General features: G+C 47.4%; 1 protein-coding gene across 2 annotated transcripts in view; it reads right to left on the minus strand.

Moving 5' to 3' along the window:
* akna (AT-hook transcription factor) overlaps positions 1-27,171 on the minus strand; it is a 122,057-nt gene extending 94,886 nt beyond the window's left edge. The window contains exons 1-6 of one of the 2 annotated variants that reach the window (XM_073052444.1): positions 26,739-27,171; positions 26,277-26,511; positions 14,961-15,125; positions 13,700-14,153; positions 9,196-10,382; positions 1,267-1,341 (exon numbers count right to left, since the gene is read on the minus strand). In XM_073052444.1, coding sequence (XP_072908545.1) covers positions 1,267-1,341; positions 9,196-10,382; positions 13,700-14,024 — 1,587 coding nt within the window. In that variant the 5' untranslated portion in view covers positions 14,025-14,153; positions 14,961-15,125; positions 26,277-26,511; positions 26,739-27,171. Of the gene's footprint in view, positions 1-1,266; positions 1,342-9,195; positions 10,383-13,699; positions 14,154-14,960; positions 15,126-26,276 lie in introns of both variants that reach the window. The other variant, XM_073052445.1, reaches the window with a different exon arrangement.
* Between the last annotated feature and the right edge of the window lie 504 nt (positions 27,172-27,675).

Genomic DNA, 27,675 nt, shown 5'->3' on the forward strand with positions numbered 1-27,675 from the left:
TGTCAACAAGTACTCCATAACCTCATCCTTGACAACTGACTCCAACATCTTCCCAACCACTGAGGTCAGGCTATCTGGTCTATAACTTCCTTTCTGCTATTTTTCTCCTTTCCTAAAGAGTGAAGTGACATTTGCAATTTTTCAGTCCTCTGGCACCATGCCAGAATCCAATGATTTTTGAAAGACCATTACTAATGCTTCCATAATCTCTAGCGCTATCTATTTCAGAACCTACTATGCAGTTCATCTGGACCCTTGAAATAGTAACTACACTCGCTTGTCATCCCTCATCTGGCACACTGCCGGTGTCTTCCACAGTGAAGCAAAATACTCATTTAGTTCATCTGTTATCTCCTTGGCATCTGTTGCTATTTCTCCAGCCTCATTTTCTAGTGGTCCTATATCCTCTCTCATCTCTTTTATATTTTACATATTTGAAAAAGCTTTTACTATCCACTTTGATATTGTTTGCTAGCTTGCTTTCATATTTCATCTTTTCCCTCCTAATGATTCTTTTAGTTGCTCTATGTAGGTTTTCAAAAGCTTCCCAGTCCTCTGTCCTCCCACTAATTTTTGCATTGTTGTATACCCTGTCTTTTGTTTTTACATTAGCTTTGACTTCCTTTGTCAGCCATGGTTATACCACTTTGCTACTTGAGTATTTCTTTATTCTGCACCTTCCTCATTTCCCCCAGAAATTCATACCATAGCTGTTCTGCTGCCATCTCTGTTATCAGCTCCTTCCAATTTACTTTGGCCAACTCCTCCCTCATACCACTGTAATTTCCTTTACTGTTTGTCAGACTTAACTTTCTCCCTATTAAATTTCAAGTTGAACTCAATCATATCATGATCACTGCCTTCTAAGGGTTCTTTTACCTTAAGCTCCATAATCACATCTGATTCATTACATAACACCCTATCCAGTATAGCTGATCCCCTAGTAGGCTCAATGACAAACTGCTCTAAAAAGTCATCTTGTAGGCATTCAAAATTCACTCTCTTGAGATCCATTACCAACCTGATCTGCCCAATTGACCTGCATGCCGAAATCTCTCGTAACTATCATAACATTGACCTATTGATACTCCTTCACTATTTTCCATAATAATCTGTAGTCCACAGCCCAGCTACTGTTCAGAGGCCTGCAGAGCTACTGCAGAGATGAGTGACAATACCCATCCCACACACTCATCTCAGCACTCCCTACCCTGACACTTCTCAGTGACAATACCCATCCCACACACTCATCTCAGCACTCCCTACCTTGGCCTCGATCCGCAGCCGGTCGATGGTGTTCTCTGCTTCAGCATACTTGGTGAGCAAGCGCCGATAATCCTCCTGTTAAAATAAACTGCTGAAATGATTGTGACGACAAGTGAATGACCCTAAACCCTCACCTTGGGTCAATCCCCCATCAACCCTCTGTGCCTTCTGGCAGGGGTGAGAAAAGGGAAGGGAATTTTCCCAAATCAGTCACTAGGATAAGAAACATCACCAATAATAACACTGGACAACAATTTTTTTCTAAGTGTTTCTTCCTAATAATATTTTTGTTTATGATAGACCACTTGTAACTGAGTACAAATATAATTTCAGACTATTGAAATTATGGAAAATTTGGAGAAACAAGAAATTAAGTTTTATTGATTATAATGCATTTAATTGCAAAACAGTGCTGATGCTTTGCAATAGTTCAACTAAGCTAAAAATATTTTGGTGATGATTTTCAGTGTCTGAGGCTTCTTGTTCAAGTATCCAACAATAATCAGCCAGGATTGTGGATGGATTCCAGTTGCCCTGATACTGTTTCTCCATGACCGCAATGACCTGGTGAAACCTTTCACCAAATGAGTCACCGACATTGTCAAGATTTGCAGGGAAGAATTCTAAATAGGAATGAAAAAAATTAATCTTTTGTGACATGTTGCACTTCCTTATTTTGTATGCTTGAAGCATATTGTCAACCAGCTGCATATAGTTTGGTGCTCTGCAGTTGCTAAGAAGTTTTCCAACCCCTTCCATGTCATTTTCTCTAGTCCCGATAGAAGTTCTTCAAATTGCCTGTCATTGATGATTTGTTTGATTTGTGGACCAACAAATTTGTCTTCCTTAATCTTGCCATCAGTTTTTCTGTCTTGAATAATGAATTGAAATAACAAATGTAGTCGATTTTTAAAAAATGGTAAGTGATAGGGAAATTTCATGGTGATTTTCATGATCTGCAGCCGAAATTCCAAAAGATAGATCCAAAAGTATTCAGGAAGCAAAATCTTTGTTGTCCAGTGTAATCAGAGCCTTCCATGCTGTAGTCCCAATGACTAACCCCAACCTGTTCCTGGTAATCAGATTTCTATTCAATAACTTTATCATTATTAATACAACAAAGTGTCACCTTTTCCAGACGAATAAAGAATCTCTGACATTGCAAATCAGCTTTTGTAGACACACATTTGCTTCCAATTGTATTTGAAATTAACAATTGGATTAATGGCCAAATCAGAGATATTTTCAGTTGTAGCTGAATACACCAGCGGATATGGACCGCTGAACAGTAGAGAGTGCTGTTGAAGGGGAAGTGTGGAGGAAATGCTGCCCTAAAACCAGAAAACATAGCATTTGGCCCGTCGAGTTTGCTCTGACATTCCATCATGGCTGAGTAATTATCCCATTCAACCCCATTCTCCTTTCTTCTCATCGTAACCTTTGACACCCTGACAAATCGAGAACCTATCAATCTCCACTTTAAATATACTCAATACTTGGTGTCTACAGCTGACTGTGGCCATGAATTCCACAGAATCACCACCCTCTGGCTAAAGAAATTCCTCAGATGTGTTCTAAATGGACATCCTCTATTCTGAGGCTGTGCTCTCTGGTCCTAGACTCCCCCACTGTAGGAAACATCCTCTCCACATCCACTCTATTGAGGCCTTTCAATATTTGAGATCCCCCATCATTCTTCTAAATTCCAGCAAATACAGGCCCAGAACCATTAAATAGGCCCCATACATTAACCCTTTCATTTCTGGGATCATTCTCATGAAGTTCATCTGGGCCCTCTCCAATGTCAGAACATTCTTTCTCAGATATGGGGCCCCAAACTGCTCACACTTCTCTAAGTACAGTCTGACCAATGCCTTAAAAAGAACTCAGCGTTATTGCCTTGCTTTATATTTTAGTCCATTCAAAATAAATGCTAACATTGTATATGCCTTCCTCACCATTGATTCAGTCTGAAAGTTAACCATTAGGGAATGATGGATAGGAGCTATAGGCAGGTAGTCACACCGTGGCCTCGCGAGACAGATAAGTCATTAACAGTCAGGAGAGGGAAGGACAGGAGTCAGATGCTAGAGAGTACTCCTGTGGCTGTCCCCCTTAACAATAAGTTCTCCTATTTGAGTACTGTTGGGGGGCATGGCCAACCTGGGGGAAGCAACGGTGGACACTCCTCTGGCACAGAGTCTGGCCCTGTGGCTCAGAAGGGTAGGGAAAGGAAGAGGATGGCAGCAGTGATAGGGGACTCTATAGTTAGGAGTCCGACAGGGGATTCTGTGGACACAGGAAAGAAGCACGGATGGTAGTTTGCCTCCCAGGTGCCAGGGTCCAGGATGTTTCTGATCGTGTCCACAATATCCTGAAGTGGGAAGGAGAACAGCCAGAGGTCGTGGTACATATTGGTACCAATGACATAGGTAGGAAAAGGGAAGAGGACCTGAAAACAGACTACAAGGAGTTAGGAAGGAAGGTTGAGAAGCAGGACCCCAAAGGTAGTAATCTCGGGATTACTGCCTGTGCCACGTGACAGTGAGTATAGGAATAGAATGATGTGGAGGATAAATGTGTGGCTGAGGGATTGGAGCAGGGGGCAAGGATTCAGATTTCTGGATCTTTGGGATCTCTTTTGGGGCAGGTGTGACCTGTACAAAAAGGATGGGTTGCATGAATCCCAGGTGGACCAATATCCTGGCGGGGAGGTTTGGTAAGGTTATTGGGGAGGGTTTAAACTAGAATTGCTGGGGGTGGGGTGTGGGAACCAAACTGAAGAGACGGAGGAAGCGGCAATTGGCTCATAAATAGAGAAAGCTTGGAGACAGTGCGAGATGGAGGATAGACAGGTGATAGAGAAGGCATGCACTCAGATCAATTGCTTGAGATGTATCTATTTTAATACAAGGAGTATTATGAACAAAGTGGATGAGCTTAGAACGTGGATCAGTACTTGGAGCTGTGATGTTGTGGCCATTACAGAGACTTGGATGGCTCAGGGGCAGGAATGGTGACTTCGAGTGCCAAGCTTTAGATGTTTCAGAAAGGACAGGGAGGGAGGCAAAAGAGGTGGGGGCATGCACTGTTGATCAGAGATAGTGTCACGGCTGCAGAAAAGGAGGACGCCATGGAGGGATTGTTTACGGAGTCTCTATTGGTGGAAGTTAGGAACAGGAAGGGGTTAATAACTCTACTGGGTGTTTTTATAGACCACCCAATAGTAACAATGACATCGAGGAGCAGATAGGGAGACAGATTCTGGAAAGGTGTAATAATAACAGAGTTGCTGTGGTGAGAGATTTTAATTTCCCAAATATCAATTGGCATCTCCCTAGACCAAGGGGTTTAGATGGGGTAGAGGTTGTTAAGTGTGTTCAGGAAGGTTTTGTGACACAGTATGTAGATAAGCCTACAAGAGGAGAGGCTGCACTTGATCTGGTATTGGGAAATGAACCTGGCCAGGTGTCAGACCTCACAGTGGGACAGTATTTTGGAGATAGTGATCACAATTCACAAGTTAGGAAAGCGTTTCATTGGAGTAAGGGGAAATATGAAGCTATCAGGCAGGAACTAGGAAGCATAAATTGGGAACAGATGTTCTCAGGGAAATGTATGGAAGAAATGAGGCAAATGTTCAGGGAATATTTGCGTGGAGTTCTGTATAGGTATATTCTAATGAGATGGAAAGGATGGTAGGGTACAGGAACCGTGGTGTACAAAGACTGTTGTAAATCTAGTCAAGAAGAAAATAGCTTATGAAAGGTTCAAAAAACAAGGTATTGATAGAGATACAGTAGATTATAAGGCTAGCAGGAAGGAGCTTAAGAATGAAATTAGGAGAGCCAGAAGGGGCCATGGGAAGGCCTTGGCAGACAGGATTAAGAAAAACCCCAAGGCATTCTACAAGTGCGTGAAGAGCAACAGGTTAAGATATGAGAGAATAGGACCAATCAAGTGTGACAGTGGAAAAGTGCGTATGGAACCAGAGGAGATAGCAGAGGTACTTAATGAATACTTTACTTCAGTATTCACTATGGAAAAGGATCTTGACAATTGTAGGGAAGACTAGGTATTAGATGAGATGTATCCCAGGCTACTGTGGGAGGCGAGGGAGGAGATTGTTGAGCCTCTGGCGATGATCTTTGCATTAACAATAGGGATGGGAGAGGTTCCGGAGGATTGGAGGGTTGCTGATGTTGTTTCCTTATTCAAGAAAGGGAGTAGAGATAGCCCTGGAAATTATAGACCAGTGAGTCTTACTTCAGTGGTTGGTAAGTTGATGGAGAAGATCCTGAGAGGTAGGATTTATGAACATTTGGAGAGGCGTAATATGATTAGGAGTAGTCAGCATGGCTTAGTCAAGGGCAGGTCATGCCTTATGAGCCTGATTGAATGTTTTGCGGATGTGACTAAACACATTGATGAAGGAAGAGCAGTAGATGTAGTGTGTATGGATTTCAGCAACGCATTTGATAAGGTACCCCATGCAAGGCTTATTGAGAAAGTAAGGAGGCATGGGATCCAAGGGGACATTGCTTTGTGGATCCAGAACTGGCTTGCCCACAGAAGGCAAAGAGTGGTTGTAGACGGGTCATACTCTGCATGGAGGTCTGTGATGAGTGGTGTGCCTCAGGGATCTGCTCTGGGACGCCTTTGCCTTTGTGATTTTTATAAATTACCTGGATGAGGAAATGGAGGGATGGGTTAGTAAATTTGCTGATGACACAAAGGTTGGAGGTGTTGTGGATAGTGTGGAGGGCTGTCAGAGGTTACAGTAGGACATTGATAGGATGCAAAACTGGGCTGAGAAGTGGCAGATGGAGTTCAACCCAGATAAGTGTGAGGTGGTTCATTTTGATGGCAGAATATAGTATTAATGGTAAGACTCTTGGCAGTGTGGAGGATCAGAGGGATCTTGGGGTCCAAGTCCATAGGACACTCAATGCTGCTGTGCAGGTTGACTCTGTGGTTAAGAAGGCTTATGGTGCATTGGCCTTCATCAATTGTGGGATTGAGTTTAGGAGCCGAGAGGTAATGTTGCAGCTGGTCAGACCCCACTTGAAGTACTGTGCTCAGTTTTGGTGGCCTCACTACAGGAAGGATGTGGAAACCATAGAAAGGGTGCAGAGGAGATTTACAAGGATGTTGCCTGGATTGGGGAGCATGCCTTATGAGAATAGGTTGAGTGAACTCGGCCTTTTCTCCTTGGAGCGACGGAGGATGAGAGGTGACCTGATAGAGGTGTACAAGATAATGAGAGGCATTGATCATGTGGATAGTCAGAGGCTTTTTCCCAGGGCTGGAATGGCTAGAACAAGAGGGCACAGTTTTAAGGTGCTTGGAAGCAGGTACAGAGGAGATGTCAGGGTTAAGTTTTTTTACGCAGAGAGCGGCGAGTGCGTGGAATGGGCTGCCGGCGACGGTGGTGGAGTTGGATAAGGTAGGGTCTTTTAAGAGGCTCCTGGATAGGTACATGGAGCTTAGAAAAATGGAGGACTATGGGTGCCCCTAGGTAATTTCTAAAGTAAATACATGTTTGGTACAGCTTTGTGAGCCAAAGTGCCTGTATTGTGCTGTAGGTTTTCTATGTTTCTTTTGCACGTCTGATTTCTGAATTTGCTCCCCATTTAGAAAATAGTCTATACATTTATTCCTTCTACCAAAGAGCATGAATATACACTTCCCAGCACTATATTCCATCTGCATTTTCTTTGCTCATATGTGTCTAAATCCTTCTTCAGACTTACTGATTCCTCAACACTTACCTGCCCCTCCACCTATCTTTGAATCACCTGCAAACATGGCCATAAAAACAATCAATTCCATTCTCCAAATCAATGACATTACAACACTTGCAGAGCACGACTGGTCACCAGCAGAAGATCAGAAAAGCCGAGCTTAACTCCCACTCTTTGCCTCCCGACAGTCAGCTAATTCTAGTACCTTTCCTATAATACCATGGACTGATATATTGTACCATTGAGGAGACAGTATAAGAATGCCACTGGACTGCATTTTTGGGGTATTGTACTCAGGAAACACTGCAGAGTTGGGCTACAGTACTGAGGGACACTGTACTGTCAGGGTACAGTATTGAGGGACACTATACTGTCGGGGTACAGTACTGAGGGACACTACTATTGGGGTACAGCACTGAGGGACACTGTACTATCGGGGTACAGTACTGAGGGACACTATACTATCGGGGTACAGTACTGAGGGACACTACTGTCGGGGTACAGTACTGAAGGAACACTACTGTCGGGGTACAGTACTGAGGGACACTATACTATCAGGGTACAGTACTGAGGGACACTATACTATCGGGGTACAGTACTGAGGGACACTACTGTCGGGGTACAGTACTGAGGGACTATACTGTCGGGGTACAGTACTGAAGGAACACTACTGTCGGGGTACAGTACTGAGGGACACTGTGCTGTCGGGGTACAGTACTGAGGGACACTGTGCTGTCGGGGTACAGTACTGGGGAATACTGTACTGTCGGGGTACAGTACTGAGGGACACTGAACTGTCGGGGTACAGTACTGGGGAATACTGTACTGTCAGGGTACAGTACTGAGGGACACTGTACTTTCAGGGTACAGTACTGAGGGACACTGTACTGTCAGGGTACAGTACTGAAGGAACACTACTGTCGGGGTACAGTACTGGGGAATACTGTACTGTCAGGGTACAGTACTGAGGGACACTGAACTGTCAGGGTACAATACTGGGGAATACTGTACTGTCAGGGTACAGTACTGGGGAATACTGCACTGTCAGGGTACAGTACTGAGGGACACTGTACTTTCAGGGTACAGTACTGAGGGACACTGTACTGTCAGGGTACAGTACTGAAGGAACACTACTGTCGGGGTACAGTACTGGGGAATACTGTACTGTCAGGGTACAGTACTGAGGGACACTGAACTGTCAGGGTACAATACTGGGGAATACTGTACTGTCAGGGTACAGTACTGGGGAATACTGCACTGTCAGGGTACAGTACTGAGGGACACTGTACTTTCAGGGTACAGTACTGAGGGACACTGTACTGTCAGGGTACAGTACTGAGGGACACGGTACTTTCAGGGTACAGTACTGGGGAATACTGTACTGTCGGGGTACAGTACTGGGGAACACTGTACTGTCGGGGTACAGTACTGAGGGACACTGAACTGAACACTGAAAGCAGGGTGTCTGCCCTCTATCACAAATATATGCATTAAATCAGGTTGTCTGCCATCTATCACAGATGTATACATTAAATCAGGTTGTCTGCCATCTATCACAGATGTATACATTAAAGCAGGGTGCCTGCTGTCTATCACAGATGTGTACACTAAAGCAGTGTTGGTGTGTGGCCAAGTGGTTAAGGTGTTCGTCTAGTGATCTGAAGGTCGCTAGTTTGCTGAGGCTGGGTGTGTACCCGACACCTGTGCCAAGCTGTATGGGTCCTAATGCCCTTCCCTTGGGAAGAGGGGAGACTTGCAGCTTGGGCAACTGCTGGTCTTTCATTTTAAAAAAACCTTGCCCATGCTTGTGCCCTCCAAGGCGCAAATCCATGGTCTATCGAGACTAACAGAGGCCTACATACTACTTACACTAAAGCACACACGTCGATGTATACATTAAAATACAGATGTGTATGTGTACGGGTACGGGTATGATGGTACCCTTATGGTACGGGTGTGACAGGAGCAGGCTTATCCTTCAACTAATGTCTTTGAAAGAGGTCTGTTTGCAGGGTGCCTTCACCAGACTACACTTCCAATGCAGATCATTGTCTTTTAACATTTTGACAGAAATGCTAACTTTTATTTGTTTAGCTGTGGAGAATCTCCAAAATTCCTGACTTTGACCAATTGTACAAGCCTTGTCATTTTGAAAGTAGAGCCACCGAGCTTCTTGGCTTCTTACCTGCAGCTGATAGACCATCTCAGTGGCTTGTTGTGGGCACTTGAACTCTCCCACCATCTTGACCTCGGACGGGGTCGGTGTGATGAGAGGCCACTCACCACTGTTCTGCAGCACCTGGCGAACAATTTCGGCAGGAGAATGGAAAAGATGGGGCTCTGTCCTGCTCTTCCCCAAGGCAGTAACCTTACTCTTGGGCTTCTGGTAGACCTGTGCATCCTTGGGGAACTTAACACGGGGCTCCACCTTAGAGAAGTCCGGCAGCGGGTAGTTAAGCTGACCCCGGCCATAAATTGCGGTTTCTGAGTTAATCTTTCGTGAAAGTGGCTTCGTAGATGCTCTTTGTTTAACTGTTCCTCTTTGGGGGTTTAGAGTTTTTATCTGCCGGCTGTTCTTATCTGTTAATGGTTTACTGAAATGTGGATGTGTTTGACAATTGTTTAACTCAATGTGGCCATTAGATGCTGCTTTACTGACCACGGGATGTCTGATTTGATCATGTCTTTTGTTACCACACCATAGATCTTTTACAGAAGTTCTTTCTTTTGCAGGATTTCCTCCCACTGATTCTGCAACACTGTCAGAACATGATGACCCAGGAATACTTTCAGCCTCAATATCTGCTTCATTTGCTAGGTCCTCAACCGAGAGATGTTCCAGCATCACCTGGTTAAAGTGGAACCCTGAGCGATTCGATGAAGAGTTATCCTCTCCTTCCTTCTTGAGCTCACTGGCACATCCTCTGCTGTCACTGGACAGTTCTAACACCCCCCCAAGATGATCTACGTCATTGGAGTACCTTGTTTCAAAGTCTTCAGAATAATAATCATGAACTGCTAGGCTAGAATGTTGACACTGTGTTTTTGAGCGGTTATTTCGTCCGATGGGCTGATCAGAAAGTTTCTTAGTGTTGTCCTTTATTCTTTGCACTGAGAAGTCATCGCCATGATTTAGTAAACTTGGTGTTTTTCTATACCTGCCCCACAAGTCTGGATTTGTTTCTGCAAGTTCCTTTTTGTACAGCAGGTCAGGGTAATCCTCTTCATCTTCCTTGTGCTCCACTGAAACTCGTTCATTTTGAAAGTGATGAGATCCCAGATCCTTCTCATTTTCAGTTCTGTCACTTTGTTCGCCTTGCTCATAATGCTGATTATTGAGAATCTCGTCCTCCTCCTGTGGGTCTGATTCATCTAAGAGTCAGACAGGGATACAGGACAAAGGGATATTTTGATTCTTGACACAGACCAGTGCAGTCTATACCCAGTCCACACTTAGTACCCACCCGGTCCACATCCAGTACACACGCGGTCCACACGTAGCGCACACGCAGTCCACACAGTCCACATCCAGTACGCAACCAGTCCGCACGCAGTCCACACCCAGTACGCACCCGGTCCGCACCCAGTCCACACCCAGTCCATAACCAGTCTACACGCAGTCGAATCCCAGTACCCACACAGTGCAGTGACTTCCATAGAAGTAAATGGGTGCAGGCACCCTGTCAACACCCCTGCAGGCACCCAGTACACACCTGGTACACACCCAATACACACCCAGTCCACATCTGGTCCACAGCCTATCTATACATAGTCCATACTCTGTCCACACCCAGTACACACCTGGTACACATCCTCTTCACACCCAATCCACATCTGGTCCACAACCTATCTATACACAGTCCATACTCTGTCCACACCCAGTACACACCTGGTCCACACCCAATACACACCCAGTCCACATCTGGTCCATAGCCTATCTATACACAGTCCATACTCTGTCCACACCCAGTACACACCTGGTCCACACCCAATACACACCCAGTCCAAATCTGGTCCACAGCCTATCTATACATAGTCCATACTCTGTCCACACCCAGTACACACCTGGTCCACATCCTCTTCACACCCAATCCACAACCTATTTGACACAGTATACACCTGGTATACACCCAGTTCATATCTAGTCCACTCCTGGTTCACACCCAGTTCACATCTGGTCTATATACAGTACACACCCAGTACTCATCTGGTCTACAGGCAGTATACACCCAGTGCACAGTCGGTACACACTTAGTCTACACACAGTACATACCTGGTACACATCCAGTCCACACCCAGCACACACTGGTTCACACCTGGTCTACACACAGTACTCACCCAGTCCACAGCCGGTCTACGTGCAGTACACACCTGGTACACACCCAGTCCATAGCCAGTACCAAACCGATCCACACCCAGTCCTCACCTGGTACACAACTGGTCTACACACATTACCCAACCAGCACACACCAGTCCACACCCAGTCTACACAGTACACAACTGATCCGCACCCAGTACTGACCTGATATACAGATGCCCTCAACCGCATCTCCTCCACTTCCCACACTTCAGCCCTCAACCCATCCTCCCGTCACCACAACAGGGACAGGGTTCCCCTTGTCCTCACCTACCACCCCACCAGCCTCCGGATCCAACACATTATCCTCCACAACTTCCGCCACCTTCAACAGGACCCCACCACCAAGCACATCTTTCCCTCCCTGCCCCTCTCAGCTTTTCTCAGGGGTCATTTCCTCCACGATTACCTGGTCCACACGTCCCTCCCCACAGAACTCCCACCTGGTACTTATCCCTGCAAGCGCAATTGCTACACCTGTCCCCACACCTCCCCCTTACCACCATTCCGGGCCCCAGACAGTCCTTCCAGGTGAGGCAACACTTCACCTGCGAGTCTGCTGGAGTCGTCTATTGCATCCAGTGCTCCCGGTGTGGCCTCCTCTACATCAACGAGACCGGACGCAGATTGGGGGACTGCTTCGTCGAGCACCTACGCTCCACCCGTCACAACAGACAGGATCTCCCGGTTGCCACCCACTTCAACTCTGCCTTCTCATTCCCATTTGGATATGTCCATACATGGCCTCCTCTACTGCCATGATGAGGCCAAACTCAGGCTGGAGGAGCAACACCTCATCTAACATCTGGGTAGCCTCCAGCCTGGTGGTATGAACATTGAATTCTCCAATTTCCAGTAATTCCCTCCCCCTCCCCCTTCCCCTATCCCAGGTCCCTCTCTACCTCTCTCCCCTTTCTGCTTCTTTATCTCTACAGTTCTTTCATGCTTATCCCCTCCCCCTCCCCCCTTTATCTTTCCTCTGATTGGTTTTGCACCTGGCACCTCTAGGCCCTACCCCCTCCCCTATCTCTATTACTGGGCTTCGGCCCTCTCTCCCCCCCCCCCCCATTCCTGATGAAGGGTCTCGGCCCGAAATGTTGGCTACTCTTTTCTCATGGATGCTGCCTGACCTGCTGAGTTCTTCCAACGTTGTGTTCGTATTCTTTGATCCACAGCATCTGCAGTTGTATTTTTGTGTTTTGGTATACACCCTGTCCACCCCAGTTCAAAGCCAGTCTACATGCAGTACACACTCAGTTCACACCCAGTTCACACATGGTACACACCCGGATCACACCCTGTCCACACCGGGTTTCTGTGTTTTGTGGCTGTCTGCAAGGAGACAAGTCTCAGGGTTGTATACAATACACGTATTTTGACAATAAATGTACTTTGAACTTCGTATCTTCTAAGTCATTTAAAATGTATGTTTCACTGATTTAGGAACCAATTTGGCTGTAAGTGCTGCATTATATGACAAAAATAGAAAATGCCGCCACATGTGAGGTTCAGTATAGAAGGAGATGTCAGTAGCTGGAACACAACATGTCTGCTGATGCTGGGAAGGTTCAACATTCTGGCTGAGGACTTCGTCCCAGAGTCAGTGGGATAGCTGTGAAAATCCAGCCGGGTATAGAGAAGGAATTTTCTCATGAGTTTGTCATGGTTTATTTTAATATGTGTGTTAAGTCAGACCTCGTTTCACCTATAAAAACAGAAGCAGAAGATTGGATCTAAAACTCCAAACTGGTTTGACCGAGCTGAACTTCTGTCTAAATTGTCAGTCAAGTTAGGCTGTGGAACAAGCAATAGTGCAGGTAGAGGGGGGATGTCAGGGGTAAGTTTTCCACACAGAGAGTGGTGAGTGCGTGTAATGCACTGCCAGTGACGATGGTGGAGGCGGATACAACGGGACCTTTTAAGTGACTCTTAGTTAGGTACATGGAGCTTAGAAAAATAGAGGGGTATGCAGTGGGGTAACTCTTGGCAGTTTCTAGAGTAGGTTACATGGTCGGCATAGCATTGTGCTGTAGTTTTCTATGTTCTATCTCCTGCCCTTACTGATGTAAATGTTCAATGTAAATAATGAATTAAGTACATGCAATAAAATGGCCTTTTGTCAAACCTGTATACCTGATTCAGCACAACTACAGTGGAAATGCAAACCACATCAGCTGCAGGTATCGCCTCCCTGGGCTGAACATTTGGTAAATCCGTGACTCCCTCACAGTCTCTAGGATTAGATCATTGCAATCCTCATAATGAGCTTAAGGGCAGATAGCAGCTGCAGCACGGATCATTTCCGAAGCGTGCGGGGTGCCAAATTACTTACACATCAGATGGCTGGGACTCGGATCTTCCTCTGTAGACAGCGACAATGGAGCAGCATCTGAATCCTGAAATTCACTGATGTTAAAGCTCTCATCGTCCATGGAGTCCTGTGGGTTTTCCGGGATGCCCAATTCAGGGTCATTGTGCATGTCAGTTTCTAAACTCTCTTCTGGTCCCAGGGGGTACTGCAGGTAATATTCATCAACCTCGTCCATTCCGATTATCCCATTCTCGTCCATGTGACTGAAAATATCTTCATCCTGATCCTCGAGGCTGGGTTCTGGCTCCAGGTCTGTGTCCAGCTCCTGCGTTTCAGAGACTTCCATCCCGTGGCATCACCTCACTCTACCACAGAGGCACTAGGAGAGCTGGAGAAAGAGTAACCTTCCATTCCGTCCCTGGTGAGGATTTGCTGGGCCCTTGCTTTTCGATTGGTTATTGTTTCAGCACTCAGTCTGCAAAAATGAAACAATAATACATTTCTGGGTATCCTGGAAAAGTATTCCGCAAACACAGGCTGATCTATTCTGTCAGCTTGTCACTTAGCATTACATTAACTGAGCATTAGCGAAGAAACATTCAGAGGTCATGCACAAAATACAGGAAAGTAAATTGAACATACAAAAGCACAGCACACAAGCAGGCCCTTCGGCCCATAATGTCTGTGCTGAATATAATGCCAATCTCAACTAATCCCATCTGCCTGCGCATAGTCCATACACCACTATCCCTGCACATTCATGTGCCTTTCTAAAATGTCTTCTAAGCATCACTATTGTATCTGCTTCAGCCACCTCCCCTGCCAGCATGTTCCAAGCATGCTGGACTCTATGTGGAAAAACTTGCCCCTCAGCTTACAACACTTCAGAGAAAATAATACAAGCTTGCCCACCATCTTCTCACACCCTCAAATTAACGGATCTTCCTGGTAGACTTCTTCTGTACCACTACCAAAGCTTCCACATCCCTCATGTAACGGGAGCACTAGAAATCCACATTATAATCCAAGTGTGGCCTGACCTACGTTCTCTACATCTGCAACGTGACCTCCCAATTGTTGAGCTCAGTGCTCTGACTGGTGGAAGCGAACATACCTTCTTTAACACTCTGTCGTTGCTGTGGACTTGTACTACTCTATTCTTCTTTTCAATGCAGTTGGTATAATTAATTTTAACTTTTGCTGTTCACATCAGCAAGAGAAAGAAGTTTAAAAACAGTAGATTCTAGTTCAACAATGTTGGCTCTGAGCACCAGAATCTTACAGCCTGAGAATTCCTGGTCCATCACTGTCAATATGTCTCATTATCGCCGATGGGCATCATATGGGCACTCTCCACGCAAACGTCACACAGCACTGGAAAACAGCTAGCTGTATTGATAACAGTGTATCCCGGCTGATACTGGTGGGAGCTGTGTAAGGAATTCGTCTGTAGGACAGAAAACAGAAGGTTCACACAGCAGCCACTCAGAGCACCATACCTGTAATTTATAAGCCGATAAACAACACCTGGGACATCACCTTCCCTCATTAAAAATCCCGAGAGATGGAGTCAACCTGCCGCAATATTATGTTGGGTGGCTGGGTGTGGAGCTGCTCTCTGGTTTAATTACTCATTTGAATGTGATGTCACTGACTTGCCAACTCTTTAATTGTGACACGAAGCTGATGCTGGTTGTAAAAAGCTAATTTTCTGGTACAAGCAGCATACACAAAATGCTGGAGGAAATCAGCAGGCCAGGAGGCATCTATGGAAAAGAGTAAATAGTTGATGTTTCGGGCCAAGATCTCAGTCCAAAACGTCAACTTTTTACTCGTTTTCATAGATGCTGCCTGGCCTGCTGAGTTCCTCCATTTTGTGTGTGTTGCTTGGATTTCCAGCATCTGCAGAGTTTCTCTTGTTTTCTGGTACAAGATGTGTGAAGATGCAGGAATGAGAGGGAGGCGGGAAGGGAGTGTGCATTCTGCAGTCAGAGGTGTATCAACACGGCAGGAAATGTAGTGTTGGGTCCCCAACACATCCTCATAAACAACAGCGAGACCCACAGGAATGTTATGGCAACACAACTACTCTTAAAGATTACACAGTGGATTTGCAATTAGTTGAGAGACAGGGTCCAGGCAGCCAAATACCATTGTATAAGCTGAGCACGGATGAGGCTATTTGATGACTGCCATAAAATATCGTTGGGTCACAAAGAGACGGAAGAAACAACTGTCCCCCTCTCACTGTTGGAGCCACATATCGAACGTGACACCCAGGGTTTTCCCAAAGTTAATAGGATGTGAGGCATGCTTACCAATTCTCCATCCACTTAGGATTCTTCTTCAGGAATGTATATTATTGGGACTTCTAGTGAATTGAGGATTCTTGGGAAATGAGTACAAAACTTTCCGATTTTGCTGCTTTTGACATATCTCCATGCTTACTGCAGGCCTCCAGCTACAGACCCAGAAGTATTCTGGCATCAGTAAACGGCAGCTAGTGGAGCAGAGATGCTGAGACAGGCTGAAAGGATTTGAACTCTTCAGTATCCTTCAGCAGTTCAGGGTGTCCCAGAACACAATATAACCAATGAAGTAATTCCGAAACAGCAGTTACTGTCACAACATGGAAGATGTGTCAACTTATTTGGGTTGTCTCTGTCCCCAAGTTACAGGTCACTGTGTCTTCCCTGTGTCACAGACCACTGTCTCTGTCCTTGACGTCCAGATCACTGTTTCTGTTCTTGAGTTACAGATCAGTGTCTCTGTCTTCGAGTTACAGGTCACTGTCTCTGTGCTTGAATTACAGATCACTGTCCCAGTCCTCGAGTTACAGACCACTGTGTCTGTCCCCGAGTTACAGCCACTGTCTCTGTCCTCGAGTTACAGACCACTGTGTCTGTCCCCGAGTTACAGACCACTGTCTCTGTCCCCGAGTTACAGACCACTGTCTGTCCCCGAGTTACAGCCACTGTCTCTGTCCCCGAGTTACAGACCACTGTCTCTGTCCCCGAGCTACAGACCACTGTCTCTGTCCTCGAGTTACAGACCACCGCGTCTGTCCCTGAGTTACAGCCACTGTCTCTGTCCCCGAGTTACAGCCACTGTCTCTGTCCCCGAGTTACAGACCACTGTCTCTGTCCCCGAGCTACAGACCACTGTCTCTGTCCCCGAGTTACAGACCACTGCGTCTGTCCCCGAGTTACAGCCACTGTCTCTGTCCCCGAGTTACAGACCACTGTCTCTGTCCCCGAGCTACAGACCAGTCTCTGTCCCCGAGCTACAGACCACTGTCTGTCCCCGAGTTACAGACCACTGTCTCTGTCCCCGAGCTACAGACCACTGTCTCTGTCCCCGAGTTACAGACCACTGTCTCTGTCCCCGAGTTACAGACCACTGTCTGTCCCCGAGTTACAGCCACTGTCTCTGTCCCCGAGTTACAGACCACTGTCTGTCCCCGAGTTACAGCCACTGTCTCTGTCCGAGTTACAGACCACTGTCTCTGTCCCCGAGTTACAGCCATTGTCTCTGTCCCCGAGTTACAGCCATTGTCTCTGTCCCCGAGTTACAGACCACTGTCTCTGTCCCCGAGTTACAGACCACTGTCTCTGTCCCCGAGCTACAGACCACTGTGTTTGTCCCCGAGTTACAGACCAGTGTCAGCCCACGAGTTACAGCAACTGTCTCTGTCCCCGATTAACAGACCACTGTCTCTGTCCCTGAGTTACAGACCACTGTCTCTGTCCCTGAGTTACAGCCACTGTCTCTGTCCCCGAGCTACAGACCACTGTCTGTCCCCGAGTTACAGACCACTGTCTGTCCCCGAGTTACAGCCACTGTCTCTGTCCCTGAGTTACAGCCACTGTCTCTGTCCCCGAGCTACAGACCACTGTCTGTCCCCGAGTTACAGACCACTGTCTGTCCCCGAGTTACAGACCACTGTCTGTCCCCGAGTTACAGACCACTGCGTCTGTCCCTGAGTTACAGCCACTGTCTCTGTCCCCGAGTTACAGACCACTGTCTCTGTCCCCGAGCTACAGACCAGTCTCTGTCCCCGAGCTACAGACCACTGTCTGTCCCCGAGTTACAGACCACTGTCTCTGTCCCCGAGCTACAGACCACTGTCTCTGTCCCCGAGTTACAGACCACTGTCTCTGTCCCCGAGTTACAGACCACTGTCTGTCCCCGAGTTACAGCCACTGTCTCTGTCCCCGAGTTACAGACCACTGTCTGTCCCCGAGTTACAGCCACTGTCTCTGTCCCCGAGTTACAGCCACTGTCTCTGTCCGAGTTACAGACCACTGTCTCTGTCCCCGAGTTACAGCCATTGTCTCTGTCCCCGAGTTACAGCCATTGTCTCTGTCCCCGAGTTACAGACCACTGTCTCTGTCCCCGAGTTACAGACCACTGTCTCTGTCCCCGAGCTACAGACCACTGTGTTTGTCCCCGAGTTACAGACCAGTGTCAGCCCACGAGTTACAGCAACTGTCTCTGTCCCCGATTAACAGACCACTCTCTCTGTCCCTGAGTTACAGACCACTGTCTCTGTCCCTGAGTTACAGCCACTGTCTCTGTCCCCGAGCTACAGACCACTGTCTGTCCCCGAGTTACAGACCACTGTCTGTCCCCGAGTTACAGCCACTGTCTCTGTCCCCGAGTTACAGACCACTGTCTCTGTCCCCGAGCTACAGACCACTGTCTCTGTCCCCGAGTTACAGCCACTGTCTCTGTCCCCGAGTTACAGACCACTGTCTGTCCCCGAGTTACAGACCACTGCGTCTGTCCCCGAGTTACAGACCACTGTCTCTGTCCCCGAGCTACAGACCACTGTCTGTCCCCGAGTTACAGACCACTGTCTCTGTCCCCGAGCTACAGACCACTGTCTCTGTCCCCGAGTTACAGCCACTGTCTCTGTCCCCGAGTTACAGACCACTGTCTGTCCCCGAGTTACAGCCACTGTCTCTGTCCCCGAGTTACAGCCACTGTCTCTGTCCCCGAGCTACAGACCACTGTCTGTCCCCGAGTTACAGCCACTGTCTCTGTCCCCGAGTTACAGCCACTGTCTCTGTCCCCGAGCTACAGACCACTGTCTGTCCCCGAGTTACAGCCACTGTCTCTGTCCCCGAGTTACAGCCACTGTCTCTGTCCCCGAGCTACAGACCACTGTCTCTGTCCCCGAGCTACAGACCACTGTCTGTCCCCGAGTTACAGCCACTGTCTCTGTCCCCGAGTTACAGAACACTGTCTCTGTCCCCGAGCTACAGACCACCGCGTCTGTCCCCGAGTTACAGCCACTGTCTCTGTCCGAGTTACAGACCACTGTCTCTGTCCCCGAGTTACAGACCACTGTCTCTGTCCCCGAGTTACAGCCACTGTCTCTGTCCCCGAGCTACAGGCCACTGTCTCTGTCCCCGAGTTACAGACCACTGTCTCTGTCCCTGAGTTACAGACCACTGTCTCTGTCCCCGAGTTACAGCCACTGTCTCTGTCCCCGAGCTACAGACCACTGTCTGTCCCCGAGTTACAGCCACTGTCTCTGTCCCCGAGTTACAGACCACTGTCTCTGTCCCCGAGCTACAGACCACTGTCTGTCCCCGAGTTACAGCCACTGTCTCTGTCCCCGAGTTACAGACCACTGTCTCTGTCCCCGAGCTACAGACCACCGCATCTGTCCCCGAGTTACAGCCACTGTCTCTGTCCGAGTTACAGACCATTGTCTCTGTCCCCGAGTTACAGCCATTGTCTCTGTCCCCGAGTTACAGACCACTGTCTCTGTCCCCGAGCTACAGACCACTGTCTCTGTCCCCGAGCTACAGACCACTGTCTCTGTCCTCGAGTTACAGCCACTGTCTCTGTCCCCGAGCTACAGGCCACTGTCTCTGTCCCCGAGCTACAGACCACTGTCTGTCCCCGAGCTACAGACCACTGTCTCTGTCCCCGAGTTACAGACCACTGTCTGTCCCCGAGTTACAGACCACTGTCTCTGTCCCCAAGCTACAGACCACTGTCTGTCCCCGAGTTACAGCCACTGTCTCTGTCCCCGAGTTACAGACCACTGTCTCTGTCCCCGAGTTACAGAACACTGTCTCTGTCCCCGAGTTACAGACCACTGTCTCTGTCCCCGAGTTACAGACCACTGCGTCTGTCCCCGAGTTACAGACCACTGTCTCTGTCCTCGAGTTACAGACCACTGTGTCTGTCCCCGAGTTACAGACCACTGTCTGTCCCCGAGTTACAGCCACTGTCTCTGTCCCCGAGTTACAGACCACTGTGTTTGTCCCCGAGTTACAGGTCACTCTCTCTGTCCCCGAGTTACAGATAAGTGTCTCACTCGCGAATTATTGAAAGACAGTTATCATCTCCCCATCATCCCTGGTGCTTATCCTGGTGTCCCTTCCTGCAGTACAGTGGGAGCACTCTCACCAGTGGGTTTGCCCCTCGTTCAAGGTGTGTCATCAGCACTAACAGGGATGGATGATATGTGCTGCCTGTCTAAGAGCCTTTTAAATGTCCCTGACATATCTGCCTCTTCCACCACCTCCAGGGTTCCAAACAGCCACCACTCACCGTGTAAAAAATTATATCTCTTACATCTCCCTATACTTTCCTTCAAGTTATGCCCTCTCATATTTGCCATTTCTGCCCTGGAAAAATGTTTGAGGCTGTTCACTCATCTTCTATACCCTTATCAAGTCACCACTCATCCTCCTTCACTCCAAAGGGAAAACCCTGGCTCGCTCAGCCTTTCCACACAAGACATGCTCTCTAAACCAGGCAGCACCCTGGTAAATACAGGGAAAGAGGGATTTAAGGCCAAAATCAGTGTGTGGTGGGTAACAATGTCGTGGGCAGAACAAGGATTAAAGTATTAGATTAGAGACAATGTACTGACCCAGCTTCAAAACAGAATGAAAATAACACACTTAGTGTTATTACCTCCCTCCAACAACACTTTAAACAGAGGAGAGAGGCTGAATGGGACATTAATTCAAATATCTCCAACCTCTCTAGCATTACAACAAGAACCTCAGTTTTCCATGGGATAGTCTGAGGCAATGGGTGAGATGCTGGGTAAGGATGTCCGAGGGAAGGGAGAGGGTGTCCGAGGGAGGTGAGAGGATGTCAAAAGGGAGGCGGAGGATGTCCAAAGGAAGGAAAGGAAGTCTGAGAGAGGGAGAAGGCGTCCAAGGGAGGGAGTATGTGTGAGAGAGGGTGAGTGCTTCTGAGGGAGAGTAAGGGCTTTTGAGGGGGGAGAGGATGTCTGGGAGAGGGAGAGGTGTCCAAGAGAAGGAGAGGGTTTTCAAAGGAGCGGTCATGGTGGAAGCTGTTGTCATTGGAGTAGTCTGAGTCAGAGTAGTAAGGCTTTGGCTCAGCAGGGTTCCAGTGAGGTTCCAGACAACTTAGACAACAGTGAACTTAGGCAAGTTGGAAGAATAGGCAAAAAAGTGGCAGATGGAATACAGTGCTGGGAAATGTATGATAATGCATTTTGGTAAAAGGAGCAATAGTACAGACTATTATCTAAATGGGGAGAAAATTCAAACATCAGAGGTGCAAAGGGACTTAGGAGTCCTCATGCAAGACTCCCAGAAGGTTAATTCACAGTTGAGTCTGTGGTAAAGAAGACAAATGCAACGTTGGCATTTATTTCAAGGGGAATATAATATAAAAACAGGGAGATAATGCAAAAACTTTATAATACACTAGTCAGGCTTCTTGGAGTATTGGCAACAGTTTTGGATCCCTTATCTCAGAAAGGATGTGTTGTCATTGGAGAGAGTCCAGAGGAGGTTCATGAGGATGATTCCAGGAATGAAAGGGTTAACATATGAGGAATGTTTGGCAGTTTTAGGCCTGTACTCTCTGGAAATCTAGAAGAATGTGTGGGGATCTCATTGAAACCTACCAAATGTTGAAAGAGCTAGATAGGGAGGATGTGGAGAGGATGTTTCCTCTGGTGGGGGTATCCAAAAATAGAGGGCACAGCCTCAAAATTGAGGGGTGACCCTTTAGAAAAGAAGGAAGGAGGAATTCTTTTAGCCAAAGAATGGTGAATCTGTGTAATGCTCTGCCATAGACTGCGGTGGACGCCAAGTCTGTGGGTATATTTAAAGTGGAAAGGTTCCTGATCAAGGGATATGGTGGGAGGGCGGCTGTATGGGGTTGAATGGGATTCATTAACAGCCTTGATGAAATGGCGGAGTGGACTCGATGGGCTGAATGGCCAAATTCTGCTTCTACCTCTTATGCTCATGGTCTAAGGAAGGGAAAAGATGTCTAAAGGAGAGAGAGGATATCTGAGGGAGAGGATGTTCGAGAGAGGGAGAGGGTTTCTGAGAGATGGACAGAGCTTCCGAGGGAGTGAGAGGACGGTCGAGGAGAGGGGAGAGTATTTGAGGGAAGGAAAGATGTTTGACAGAAGGTGAGAGTGTTTGAGGGAGGGGGACTCTTAAACTTGAGATGTTGGATGGGTGGGGAGGGGATGAGGGGAGAGAATGTCTCGGGAAGGGTGGGAGTGTTTGAGGGAGGAGGAGTCTGAAACATGAAACTTCGGGTGAAGGGAATGCGGAGTTGAGGTGAAGAATGCTTCTGAGGGAGGGGGAGGTTTGAGGGAGGGAGAGAATGGTTGATGGAGGGGGAAGGATGTTTGAGGGAGGGAGAGAATGGTTGATGGAGGGGGAAGGATGTTTGAGGGAGGGAGAGCATGGTTGATGGAGGGGGAAGGATGTTTGAGGGAGGGAGAGAATGGTTGATGGAGGGGGAAGGATGTTTGAGGGAGGGAGAGAATGGTTGATGGAGGGGGAAGGATGTTTGAGGGAGGGAGAGAATGGTTGATGGAGGGGGAAGGATGTTTGAGGGAGGGAGAGAATGGTTGATGGAGGGGGAAGGATGTTTGAGGGAGGGAGAGAATGGTTGATGGAGGGGGAAGGATGTTTGAGGGAGGGAGAAAGAATGTAAGGTGGTGGGTATGGAGGGAGAGGACTTCTGAGTCCCAGCGGGAAGTGCAGGCCTTTCCTTCACTGTGTGACACTTGAGAAGGCAGAACTGACAGTAACAGACGATCAGTGCTGAACACATTCAGAGATTTGAAGTGACACAGCTTATTCAATCAAATGAAAATTCACAGGGATCTGTGCCTAACTGGTCCCAGATGTTGTGGGGTAAGTTTGAGGCCCAGTTTGTAGTGAACCACATGTGCCTCCACAATGCAGGGACACAGAATTGGCAGATGTGCTCTAAATCATAAACAATTCTGCAAGCCAGCTACCCCAGTCTGTGAGTTTGGTCATGGCTGTGATATTCACAGAGAAAGGCTGGGCCACTCTCTATCACAGTGTGAGGTTGTAATCACTGCCAACTCCAAATGGAAACCAATTGCCTCAGTAGATAGAGGTCACAGGCAGAGACTCTGCCAGTCTGTTACTTCCTGAACAATCAGTGCATCCATACACAATCTTGGCTCACAGACCTTAAATGCACCAAATCTGGGACCCAGACCGGAGTCAGGAAACCCCTTGCACTGAATACCATAGCGCTGGAAAAAGAGAGAACGATTACAGGAGTTACAGATGGTGATATGAATTAATCTCAAGAGTCATCTCTTAAGGTTAACACAGGGTGAGACCTGGGTATAACAGAAGGTGCACGCAACACCAAGACACAATGGCTCTCAGAACAGACACCAACTAACGAAGGAAATGTTTACTAAGCTTTGAACCCGTTGCAGAGCCACCCAAAGACTTAAGAAGAACTTACTTGCACTGTGTAAATATTCATTTTCAATGTGGATACATCTTCCACAACATTTGAAAAACAGCATCCTAAATGCTATAGCTCAGGCTGAATTACTTGCTGGTCAGCCACCCACCGTGCGGCGAGCTCCAGTATTCAGATACTCTGAATGTTGGCTGTTTACCTGGGTGATGTTGGTGCTGGAGCGTCAACAGCAACATAGATCATAAACATGAGATCCTGCAGATGCTGGAAATATCGAGTAACACACACAAAATGCTGGAGGAACTCAGCAAGTCAGGCAGCATCTATGGAGAGGAATAAAGAGTCAACAACTTGGGCCCTGATGAGAGGTCTCACCTCAGAACTTTGACTGTTTATTCCCCTCAATAGATATTGCCTGACTAGCTGAGCTCCTTCAGCGTTTCATCTCTGATCACAAGGCAGGAGAGCAGTTTCATTCATTTTTGTGCACAGTGAACATTTTTTTAATCCAGCGGGCACATAGTGAGTGAGTTTGCAAGAGTCAAGTTATTAATAGAACACCAAAGAGTTAGATGTATGACGAAATACTGGAGCAAGTGAGAGAGAAGATATGAAATTGCTGAACAGTGATGATGAGATACTGGAGCAGACATTGAGCCACAGCCTCTGTGTATGGAGCAGAGAGAGGAGAAAAGGTGGACAATATTGCTAACCACACCTGGCCCCTGCAACATAAACGGCCTTCCTCTGAATGAGATGACAGGGATCTTGCTCACGGTTCACACCTACCTGTGATACTCTACTTCTTTGATCGCTCTGCCCTGCCTGCCACTGCTATGAACAGACAAGTTAGGTACACTGATACTGAAAGGCCTGGATAGGGTTGAATTGCAAAGATGATCCCCATCAGCAGGAGGGTCTAGGAATGAGGAATAGCCTCAGAATAAAGGAACTATCCTTTGGAACTGGACTGAGGAAGAATTGCTTCAGCCAGAAATTCATTGCCATAGATGGGTGTAGAGGACAAGTCACTGGGGGGACTTAAGGCAGAGATTCTTGATTAGTAAGGGGGTTATGGGTTATGGAGGGATGGAGAGAGATTGGTGTTGGGAAACAATCAGCCATGATGGAATGGAGGATCACATTCAATGGGCCAAATGGCCTAATTCTGCTGCGATACCTTACGGCCACACTTGAGTGAGGCCACTCTGATGTGCATAACACCAGTACAACAAAACTAACAAACGCAGGAGATACTTAACGGGTCAGGCAGCATCTGTGGAGAGGGATCATGAGTTCATGTTTCAGATTCTTAGAACTGGAAAGGTGCCAAAGCAATCATGTTTTTGATGATTGAGCAGAGAGGGGAGAGGTGAGTGTCTATGGCAGGATGGAAGCAAGCTGCTCCTTGCATGCCAATGCTGCCTGTACTGTGTATGAGAGGTTGTTAATCCCAGCAAATCCATCAGCACAAGATGTGTAGGGAAGAAGATGAAAGGGGGCAATAGAGACAAAAATGTGCTGGAATGGTATATTCTATAGGTAAGTACAAACTCACCAACAGTTCACATCTACCTGTAGAACCCAGTCTCAGTTAGTTACACTGAATGCTGAAAGGCCTGGATAGAGTTGAGGTGGAGCAGAGGTCTCCATCATTAGGAAAGTTCTAGGATCTGAGGGCACATATCAATAGGTAGATATGAATTCACCCACAGTTGATGTCTATCTACAGGAGTTGACTCTGTCTCTTTGACCACTTAAGACCCTGGAGAGTTGGATCTACGAGGCAGCAGATAACTCACGATGGAAGAGATGGGCTCCATTCCCTAAAGGCTCCTCTGTACCAACCAGTGGGGCCTCAGAAGTCCAGCTGGTGGCCGGACTCTGCCATCGCAGTCACCAGCTGTACAGCAGTAACCTGGCTTTCACATACGCACCTTCAGTCCTCGTGCTACAGCAACATACACAAACCTCTGGAAGAACTCAGCAGGTGGAGAGGAATGAATGGTCGATGTTTATTCCCCTATGTGTGTGCTGCTTCACTTGCTGAGCTCCTCCAGCATTTCACATCTACTTGTGGAATACACACTCTTCCTCCACCTAGAGACTGGGTGCTGGAGGAATTGCCGGTGGGGGCAGGTGTTACAGCAGGTTACAGAGAGGAGAAGTGGGTCTTGGGGGGAGTTACAGGCATTGGTACTGGGTTAAGGAGTGGTTACAGACACGGGATTTGAGTTTGGAGGCTCTGGAACACGCAGGCGTGAGACCGTGAGGGACAGCAGTGCTCCTAGGGGCCGGAGGTGAGCCAGCACACCTGCAGCAGGGTACACAGGAGACTTGGAAATACAAGAGCAAGGAATGGGTGCGTCTGGTGATGAGAGATCGATACTGTGTGTGTGGGGATTGCAGGAGCCGCCAATTCTGGACGTCCATCAGGGAAGATCGTTTACAACAGCAAAGGACCATAAAACATAGGAGTATAATTAGGCTATTTGGCCCATTGAGTCTGCTCCACCATTCCACCATGCTGATTCATTTTCCCTCTCAACCTCATTCTTCTGCCTTCTCCCCATAACCTTTGATACCCTGATTAATCAACCTCCAATTTAAGTATAGCCCTTTGGCCCATGATGTTATTAGGCTAGAAAAAGCGGGAATAAAGTAAGGAAAGAACTTTCTGGCCTAGTAATACTTTCTGAAGCTCACTGGGTGAAGGGTATAAGGAAAATCCTTACCCCCTCTGTCCTGACGCCGAGAGAGGCTGGTGCTAACAAGAGGGAAAATCCACCATTTTCAGAGAATTTCAAACTAGTTTATTAACTAGCACAGAGTTGTTCTCAAACAGATTGTATATCAGCCAGACAAATCAGGAACTCACCATTTCAGCAGCCAGAATGAAGAGGGTTAAGGTAGTCTCTGGAATGTCCAGCAAGCTTTGTGGTTTAACTTGAGAGAGGTAGCTTAGTAACCACAAAATACAAAGCAGTAACCAAGCGATGGGAAGCTGGTCGTCACAGAGAGAGTTGTGATGTTTTTAAGGACACATGCATAGTTATTTAACCACAGAACGTCATCTTCATTTACGGTTTCCACTTGGATTTAGCTTGGTAGCACTGGGGATAGAAAAACAGTGACTTACAGTCAAGGGACTAGTCATTTTGTGCAGTTTCTTCAGCTCTGTCCTGTCATCTTATTTTCTGCAGCCTCATACCATCCTACAGCACTACCAGAAACAGCTTTAACTTGTACAAAGAAGGCTTGAAACACTAGTCTCAGTTTAATAGTAAATTGTTGCCCTGATCCCACAGGTAGTTAAATCCATTCAGCTGTACTCACTGACCAACAGTGCGCAACAAACAGATTACAGACTGGCTCCGATTTCTGCCCTGTTCAAGTCAGCTGGGCCTCAGGTGAGCCGTGTGCAGCTGAGCAGCGAGGGACCAGGGGAACTCCATTCTATGGCACACCCCGGCCTCTGGCACGTTTCCAGCACTGAAATCCCACAAAGCCAAAGCTGCACAACAGGGAGGAACAGCCAATGGAGGGAGCCGTGAATTCCAAACAAAGGCTTAGGTCGTTCATTAGGCTCAGCACATTTGTTCAGAACCACAGATCAGTGCCTCCCCGTCCTTGCGGAGCAGCAGACACGGGCAGGGGCTCTCGCTCCGGAGGTTCACATCAAAATTAAACAAACCCACAGGGAACTCAGGAACAAAAAGGACTGTCTGGGGAGGCTACAGTCACAGGCTCATCAAGCAAAGCTGCAAGAAGGGAAGTGATTCACGCTTTCCGTGAGTTGTCAAATGCTGAGCAGTAAATACAGTTTCTGTTTCCTCTGCTAGCATTTCGAAGCTTTACTGGTGATCAGCCACAATCAAATATGTGAATTTAAAAACTAAAGAGCAGATTCTGTAAACTAGTGTGAGTCTGTGAGATTAAAACAATGGCCAAACACATTCACAACACACACGATTTCCAGCATCTGCAGAGTCAATTGTGTTTAGGACCAACACGTCACATGGTACCTTGACCATCAACACGCCACGCACCGATCTGAACATTCACCAGGTGCATCTTCAGAGAACTGTTCTGATGTACATTCACCCATAAACTGATTCTCACGACAACTTGTATGGCAGGGGGAAGGGAAGGAGAGCCAGCTGGTAGGAAGGGGAAGAGAAATGGGGTTGGGAGAGAAAGGGGTAGTGGGTGTGTCACGGGCATACAGGAGTGTCAGTTCCTGAGGAAGGTCGGGTCAGTCATGAAACATAGGAGCA

The sequence above is a fragment of the Hemitrygon akajei genome, chromosome 7, assembly GCF_048418815.1.
Source record: "Hemitrygon akajei chromosome 7, sHemAka1.3, whole genome shotgun sequence".
NCBI classification, from domain to species: Eukaryota; Metazoa; Chordata; class Chondrichthyes; order Myliobatiformes; family Dasyatidae; genus Hemitrygon; species Hemitrygon akajei.